The 9322-nt window shown below is 33.1% G+C and overlaps 1 protein-coding gene across 1 annotated transcript; it reads left to right on the top strand.

The window, feature by feature from the left end:
- The first annotated feature begins 4188 nt into the window (after nucleotides 1–4188).
- LOC134250571 (uncharacterized) lies at nucleotides 4189–6932 on the top strand. Its single transcript, XM_062732937.1, has 4 exons — nucleotides 4189–4613; nucleotides 4698–5532; nucleotides 5760–5978; nucleotides 6385–6932. Exons 1-4 carry the CDS (start codon nucleotides 4189–4191, stop codon nucleotides 6907–6909), a joined length of 2004 nt encoding a protein of 667 aa, XP_062588921.1. The 3' UTR covers nucleotides 6910–6932.
- The last annotated feature ends 2390 nt before the right edge of the window (nucleotides 6933–9322 follow it).

The raw sequence follows: 9322 nt of genomic DNA, 5'->3' as shown, positions 1-9322 counted from the left end.
GAATGCATTTACGCACAAATAATGTGTCCGAAAACCCGATGAGAGAGAGGGAGAGAGAGAGAGAGATTAAATTATAATGATATAAACAATGCAACAAATTACATGTATTAAAAAAAATTATCATTTACTTCTTTATACACAAACCATGTACCCTTCTATAAAACACATAGCTACATGTGGCACACCGCGTGTTCGTCTGGATTTACCGAAAAACAAGAGAGACAACTCAAACTATCATAATATTGAATTGAAAGTATACAAGTACAGTGTATTAAAAAGTCGAAGTTTTATTCAAAGCACATGAAAAAATGGGTATAATTGGAAGACCTATGATTATTAAGTCATTATCAGAATTAATGCGTCTCGTAAAAATACTTTTAAAAAAAGTAACCAGGTAGATCTTACTGATTAATTTAATGGACGATATTTGTAATTTTTACAAGTTAATGGATATTCATCTATTATCACAATGGATGATTGACTTAAATGTGTTCAAAATACCAACAGTACACTAATTACTAGGATATAGCCTCTAGGGAGTGAGCTCAATGACAATTAGCATTACTTTTACTCATACAATGTTGAAAATTTACACGAGCCGTTTTATAATTTGTGTGAAAGTTTACGCGTTTAATTTTTACTTATTTATAAAACTCATAAAAATTAGCAGCACGTAAAAAATACCCGTTATACACATACTTTCATTATTATTTTTCAATATGAAAATATATTTGTTCAATTTTGCTGCTTCTTTCATTTGAGGGATAATTTATATATCATTAATATAAATGACTTTTCCCCAATGACATCTTCAAATACTAGCTGCACTAATCTGCAAATCAGACTGAGTATGGTCCAAATGACTTGTATATTTATACTTATGTAGTACAATATTGTGTGAATATCATTATATAAAGAATTATACATCTAATACTTGCACCATGTGCATCTATTTTCACAAAAAATAAAACAAAAAAGAAATAATATTTGAATATCAAAATTTTGATTTACAAATAACACAACTGATTTACCATATATGTTTAATACGTAGAGCTGTTTCACGTAGCCGTCATTGGACATTTAACTTTGAGTGACTGACGCTCAATGAAGGATGATCCGATCTTACACAACTATAAATGGCTCATTAATGAAACCAATTGAACTCTGCTCAAAAAATTTGAAAACCTGTTTTTAACTTCAAGATATTTTGAAATAATGACGAACACTTTTGGTATTTTGAAACAAAGTACATTTATTAGTTCCCCGCTAGCTACAGGTGACCTAATCGTGGTCTGCAAGAACCACGTGGACATTTTCGGATCCTCCATATAATGTTTAAAATTGATGTGCACCAGATCACAGGTTTTTCATACTCAAAATGTAATTACTGACACTAGGAGTTTTGTAAGATATCTGATATAAGGCTTATATTTCACAATAAACACAAACATTCGACTTACCAACTCCTACTTTCACTTTAGCTGAATATCGCATGACAGACATCAGAATTAAACTGCGCATAGCGAATATAGTTCTTAATTTTCGTGCAATATTGTTTAAAATTATTTGACATCACACTCCACCTGTAGGATTAATATACTTAATATTTAACCAAAAGTATTTTATAGCCTTACCTTGTAAAGGAATAACAGGCGTTAACTTCAATAGAAACTGCTAAAACTGGGAGCGTATTAATTTATCAGGTCCATTGTAAAATCCAAGAAGGAGCATTCTATGATGCGGAGTAAACATCTGTAACTTTTATTAACAACAATATTAAATATGTCGATCGATACTTTAAACACATGGACATGTTTTAATAGATACCTGCTTATAATTTTTTTGTGTAATGGGGGCCCTAGAGACAACAGATTATAAAAATATTCAATAGTTTTCAATACCGGAATCATGGGCATGATGGGAATGGCAACTCACCAATTTCGCATGGCAGGCATGCCTAGGTGGTGAAAAATATTACAATTATAGAAAAAATACGCATATAATTACTAGGAACAAAACAAATAGTTGCACCAATGACGTTCAACTATCTGTACATATACAATAAAGAATCAGGGGCAGTAAGCATATATGAGCTGCCCAATATTTTTAAAAAAATTTTATACCAGTGTTATCATTAAGTTGGTTTATTTTTCATATTACGAGATGTCAAGTTTGATGTAAATAGCAATAAAATTTTCAATATTTGATTTGTAGTTGAGTTATCACGATGTGAAGTTGTGAGATTTTTCCGGAATTGAGAAATTTCCATCAAATTCTCACATTCAAAACAAGATTTAGATTTGGCCGCACGCAAACAACACGATAAAAATTTAATAGATTGTTTGAAATGGCACAATAAATTATTTCCCAAAGTATCATTCTGTTGTTTGCATGCGGCCACCATGAAAAATATATAAAACGATGTTTTTCTAGGCGCGATTTTGATCGCTTCCGGTTTCGGTTTTTATATTCAAATGACAGCAGCAGACGTAAACAAAAGCTGGATGTCGGACTCAGTCAAAAGGGACAATGTCACGAATGTGACAGTAGATTTATTTAACCATTAAGCAGGTAAGGATGAATTGAAAATCAGAGTAATTTTCATTTTGCATGCTCTATTTACATGCATCGCTCAAAATTAAATCCCCTCCCAAACATTATTGATAAAAGATTTGACATGACAGACTCCGCTAACTCCATGAGCTCTGGGGGGCGATAATCATGTCAAACAGTTGTTTCTAAAATATATTAAACAGGAACACAGCTATCTTCTTTGAGAAAAAAAATAGATTATAAAGAGTTGACTTAATCATCGATTCTCTTTGATTTAGGCCTAATGTTCATGATTCATGAGCCCTCGATCGGCCGGTTGATCTGCTTGACTAGCCACTGTTAGCCACGTTTTATCAGTTGTGAAAATCTTTACATATACGGAAAATGTACACGTATAAGTGCATATAGTATGTATAGCATCCATATAACTTGCCATTTTGTCATCCTATATTCTGGTTAAATGTACGCACAAGCTGTAGGGGCATGTAGTGTGCCGAGAATTTGATCAAGTGATGGTCAGCTGAAGTGATACTTAGATAATTTGGCAAGAACGTTTTTATATATCACTTTTAATCGATTTGGCATTAAAATATAAGTAAACTTCCTTTCTATGTTGGTGTTTTTTTAAAATGCCAACATATTTTTCTGTCTAAGTACAAAATACAACCGAGTTTAGAGCGTTTACAATTCAAGGGACCTTACTCTGGTACCTGTGCAAATGTATGGTGTGCCATAACAGTCAAAAATATTTTTTAAAAATGGTACGAGGTTTTTTTTTTTTTTGGTTTGCTTGTTTGGTTTTCTTTTCCTTTCTTTTTTTTTTATTAAAACGAAATTTAAAAAGTTAAGTTTCTTTAAAACTAGCTAATATCACTAAATCTAATTGATGTTCTTTGCAGAATGAATAATATAAATTCTTTCTATTTTTCTTGTGGGGACAATGTATTTTTTAAAACCAATTAATTAAAATATTATTAATGTAAAATTAACCTTTTGTTAGTAATAAAAAAAAATAACTAGATTACCTTGGAATATTATAAAGTAATTTAAATCACCATTTAAATAAAAAAAAAATGTTTGTCTTTACAAGATTCATCTAGGTGTTTTGTTTTAATTTAGATTACCCAATAATGCCTTTGCCTCTGAGTTTTATTCATTAAACTCAAATAGGTTAATCAATAATACTGCTATTTAAATTGATTTCATGAATGAATTAATTATATATTTAACATACCTGGTAACATTAACCTGTATTTATTAGTTAACTATATATTATTAGTATACTATATATGCACTGTATAAGTAAACCCCCCTCCTTCCATAATTAAGGACAAAATGTGCATACATAATATATACACAGGTACTTGTGGACAGGAACCCCCCCCCCACCCCCGATTTTCAACCCTGGGGCTTATTTGACATTTTTTTCACAATTTATATTTAGTACACTTCTTTAACATGTTTGCAATAGGAACAAATCGTCATTACCCCAAAATAATCGCTCTGCAATAAAAAAAAAATACCCCACTATACATTATCAGAGAGATCTTATAATGGGGGGGGGGGGGTCCTGTCCACAAGTACCTGTGAATATATATAGTAATTTTATTTTGATATTTATATTTGAATTGTAGAATGCCTGGAGATGGCCCAAAGCAACATCCTTGTATATCTTGTGGGAAAAGAACCAAAGCTGATCAAAGACGTTTCATTAAGCCTGGATCTTCTGAATCGTACAAACTATACCTTCAACATTTGGGACTTTCTGTTAATTGTGAAAACTATGTATATGTTACATGCCTGAACTGTCATACGAAATTCTACAAGTCCATAAAGAAAACTTCAAAAGAAACAGAGGAAGATTATGAACCACCAGCAAAGTCTCTGAAATCAGATGTCAAAAGTCCGAACATTATTCCATTGCCCATAGTTTCTTCAGGAAAAAGTCACTCATCCTGTGTCATTTGTAAGAAGAGGACATCAAGGCTCCTCACCCTGTCTGCAGAGAGACGGCATCATATATTCATTTTATCAGGACACCTTCTGCTGTCGGGTGCACGGTGCTGCCGGTCCCACTAAGCACCAGACTTTTCTCTGAAAGATGATGCTATCAGATGTCTAGAGAACCCATCTTCTGGTTCCAGGTCTGTACATGACACCACCTACTTCAACAAAACAGACATTTTTTCTTTGATTTCGACAATAAGAGCAGCAGCAATTAGAAATAAGAAAAACAGATTAGACTTTGACAGCAGCGATGGCCTTTCTGACGCAGATTCTGTGAATTTAACAGGAATTTCCAGAGCAGATTTTGACGATGTGGTGTCGCATGTGCAGTCGATTAGAGCTACGATGAATCGCAGCATCAGAGCTTGTATTGCTCTTCTACTGGTGAAACTAAGGACTGGTCTTTCCCATCGAATGCTATCAACACTCTTCAACATTGAAAAATGTGGTGTCAGAGGGGCAATAACAACAGCCAGGAGAGAACTTTCTGAGACTTTTACTCCTAAATATGTGGGATTTGACCATATCTCAAGGGAAGAGATTATCCAGGATCACACGACGCCACTTGCGAAGGAGCTGTTTGGCAGTGATCTACACAATCCAGCTATTTTAGTCGTGGATGGAACCTACGTTTTTATCCAAAAAAGTAGTAACTTCAGGTTCCAGCGCAGGTCGTACAGCCAGCACAAAAACCGACCTCTAGTCAAGCCGATGGTTATAGTGTCTACGACCGGCTACATAATATCAGTCCTTGGACCATATTTTGCAGACCAGAAAAACAACGATGCGAGCATCCTGAAGCACAACATTCAGTCCAACATGGAGAACATCAAAGATTGGCTGCATCAGGAGGATGTCCTCGTAGTGGACCGTGGCTTCAGAGACTCAATCAATTTCCTTGACAGCTTGGGAATCAGATGCCAGATGCCCGCCTTTCTTCCAAAGGGCCAGAAACAACACACAACAGATGAGGTATAAAAATGCACACACACATTCAATTTAAAACTCTTTTTTAATCAAAATTGAAAGAAAAAAAAAGCTTATAATTATTTATATTTCAATCTTATACACTGTTATAGTATATTAATAATAAAAGTCAGTAATAATTGACATGCTCACAATGTAAACACTTAATTAAGAGTAATTATATTTTTTGTACCCAAGTTTACAATGTATATATATTTTTTCATGTTTTGCAGGCGAATACATCGAGACTGGTCACCAAAATCCGTTGGATTGTTGAGTCGGTAAATGGACGACTGAAACAGTGGAAGTTTTTGCAAAATGTTGTCCCGAATACCCAGATACCCTTCATCAGGGATTATGTGTGCTTGGTTGCAGCTCTCTGTAATAAGTACAGACAACCCTTAAATGCTGGAAACCCAGAAAATAATGTGATTTTAGCCGCTAAAATGAAGGTAAGGACATGCAGTATTTGTTTCATTCCTTTTTTGTGAATTTATTAATGTATACAAATTGTAATTATTAATTTAAAATCTCTATTAAATTATAAGAAATATTGTGTCAAGTAATTTTTATTGTATTCATTTTAACTTTCCATTATTTTACTCTGTGGAAAAATTCATTGTTCATGTATTTTTATGTTCATGTGTTTAAGCTATGCCAGTATAAACTACTGTACATATGTCTTATATTGAATTTTTCATTACACTTGTGTCCAAAGTAATATTGAATTTTTCATTACACTCGTGTCCAAAGTTCAAAAACGTTTTTTTTTGTTTTGTTTATTAATTTATGCATGTATTAATAGTTCATATGAGATAAAATTGGAATCTGAAGTAAAAAAAAAATTCTCTTATATAGTACTTAGCCTCTCAGACGAACAAACTTCAGGAGAGAGTGGAGTCTGAAGGACTACACAGAAGAGTCAAGTCATGGACCCCAATCAATGCTGCTGATTCATTGGACTTTCCACGTCTCTCAGAGGAGGATCTGTGTAATTTGACTATTGGTGTTTACCAGTTAAAGCTGGCTAAGGGGTACACTGCTCAGCATATGGATGAAGAAGGTGATTACGTCATCATGGTAAATGCTGATATTCCTGATGTTCTGCGGATAAGGATCCAGAGTCGACATATTTCAAGTAAACAATACCTTCTTTGGATAGAGCACTCAGAGGGAGCTGTTACTGGTTGGTATTGCCAGTGTCGTGCTGGAGCAAGAATTGTCGGGGCATGTGCCCATGTGGCCTCAGTTTTGTGGTTTCTCGGCTACGAGAGACATGATAACTTTGCAGTGAGACCATCTCAAGACTGGGCTGACTATCTTGAGGATGCAGCTGTGCTTCCTGACTCCTCAGAAAGTGAAATGAGCGCCACTGAAGAGTGACAAGAATTGTGCCATTGATTTATATCCACTACATCATATTACAAGTTGTAAATATTGAAAGATTTATTATGTATCTTGACAAATGAAATGATTTGTTATTATCATTTGATTACACTTCATGAATTATTGTTATCAAAATTAATATACTGATGTAAAATACATAATGCATCACAAAATGTTTCTTAGATAAAAGTAACTATTACAGTTTATTATGCAATGTGTTGATTTGCATATTGATTTTTGTTAATTTAACATGACCATAAACAAGTACTTGTTATTTTTTGTAGTACAATGTAATTACAAAACCTTTTCAGACAAACATGTACTAGTATAACTAATTCTTTGATGCTTAATTCATTTTTATGACATTTTGATAAACATTATCTTATTTAAGTAAATGTAGTGTATAAGGTATGTCAGTGGTGTGATGTTTAACATCTATGATCTTTTTGGTAAAAGTATAGGTGGATGATGGTAGTTCTGGAATTTGTTTATGCAAAATGAAATCCCTTATTCTTATTTTTGTCAAGTTTAATGAATTGTTATTAAAAATGTTAGTTGAATACATTTCTCGTTTGTTCACTTTGAGCATTCAAAGTCTTTTTATGTTAAATACATAAAATAGTACTTGTCTTTGAAAAATTAACATTTTTCTGTGAATTCAAAATAATATAAACTTAAGGGTTTTTTCTCATTTATAGTTTCTGATAGAGTTAATAGGATTAAATTTAGGCCATCCTTAAAAAATTGTTTGTTTGGAATTGCCGCCTGGAGGGTTTCAGACACAGGAGGGAGGGAGGAAAATATTTTTTTTTTTTACATTGAAGATAAGTTATAAATATTACATAGATCTGACACTATATTTTAGTGTTTTGTATGGTGCATGTGATACATGTAATGGGCAAAAAAATTGATTAAATAAAAAAAAAATCTTCCTACTTTTGGTCAATAAAATTTTTTCAGGAGGGGGCATTTCAATGAGGCGGGAGGCAATTCCAAACAAACTATAATTTTATTTTGGCCTTATTTAAAATATTTTTCTGTAAAGTACATATTGTGAGTGGAGTCCATTAGACATCTTAAGTTCCCAGGTATCTGATTTTGAACATAAAAACAACTGTTTTACATTAAAATCCGTTTTTGTACCACTTTTAGCTAAAAAAAATAGTTTCTATTCACATGTTAAAGATCATTTCTGATGTATTTGTATTAAAAATCCATATTTTATTTCTTTGATTATATTTACAGAAAAAAAAAATTATCAAAAATTTCCAGAAATCAGTGAAAATTGTTATTTTTGTATTGACCCAAAATGGCTTAAAAGTGGTTTATTCGTCAAAATATGTCTGAAAAGGGGTGATTCAATCAAAATTCTTTTAATATTTATAATATTTTGTCCATTATGGTTGGGGCATATTTAGGGTCTTAATGCCCCTGATTCTTTCACGTAACTGTTTTATGAAAGCTGCAGCTGTGCAGTCCTGCAAGTGAATTATGCACATTGCTGCTGCAAGGCATTGCAAGTGACAATACATTTCAAGACAGTTTTGAAATAGAAGGTGTCGTGGGTCAGATTTTATGAAAAAGCAAGATGTTGTTAATCAGTTAAATTTTTAATCAGAATATCATGGCCTCAGCTGGTTTAAAACACAGAACCAAATTTAATTGTTGAAAAGTTGTTACATGATACTGAGGTGAGGCAGGGTCGCAGTGGGTAAAGCTTTTGCTCTGGAGTCGCGAAGTGAGGGGTTAATCCTTACGTCGCGGTTTCGAATTTCACTGTTGGACGTGGTGACTGGTCCTTTGGATGTGACCGGAGAAACCCTGGTCCCCTGTCAAGGTAAGTGCTGGCACGAAAAAAAATCCCCCTACTCAAGGGTATGGGACAAAATTTGCAACTCTCCAACGGGAAGTGGGTGACGTTTGATATAATAGAAAAAAAAACTCGAGACGGACTTGAAACAAAATTCAATTAATCATTCAATAAAAAATTATTATTACTTTTTTGTTTCTTATTTATTTTTTAAAATAAATCTTTGTTAATCTTTGCATTTTTTAAGATCCATATTAAATTTTAGGCTTTTTTACGTGAACTTCTAACGGTATTGTAATTTGACATGCAAAAAATATAACATTAAAGGGTGGTTATTCGGAAAGAAGACCTCTAACTCGTTGCTCCCAACGATTATCTAGCTATATAGTTGTATGTGTATAATGATACACTATAATCACATGTTTGAAGTTTCATGGCAATCTTCGTTTGCTACACGGATGATAGAAAGGCTTCATGGCTTTACGTTTTGAAGAAATCTTATCATGCTTTTTATATTACATTTAACATGCTACACAAAATCATACAAAATATAAATTTCCCAAGCTTTAAAAACAAGTTCATTGAACAGCTGGCACGGGG

Source organism: Saccostrea cucullata, unplaced genomic scaffold (assembly GCF_032062105.1).
Source record: "Saccostrea cucullata isolate Sc308-1 unplaced genomic scaffold, CSIRO_AGI_Scuc_v1 ctg1664, whole genome shotgun sequence".
Taxonomy (NCBI): Eukaryota; Metazoa; Mollusca; class Bivalvia; order Ostreida; family Ostreidae; genus Saccostrea; species Saccostrea cuccullata.
Note: the sequence above shows the minus strand (reverse complement) of the source record. Positions and strands in the feature narration are given on the sequence as shown.

Coding starts and splice junctions, on each gene's coding strand:
- LOC134250571 (XM_062732937.1), top strand. CDS start 4,189: ATGCCTGGAGATGGCCCAAAGCAACATCCTTGTATATCTTGTGGGAAA. Junction 4,614..4,697: donor CTTCTGCTGTCGGGTGCACG/GTGCTGCCGGTC, acceptor TTCTGGTTCCAG/GTCTGTACATGACACCACCT. Junction 5,979..6,384: donor TTTTAGCCGCTAAAATGAAG/GTAAGGACATGC, acceptor TCTCTTATATAG/TACTTAGCCTCTCAGACGAA.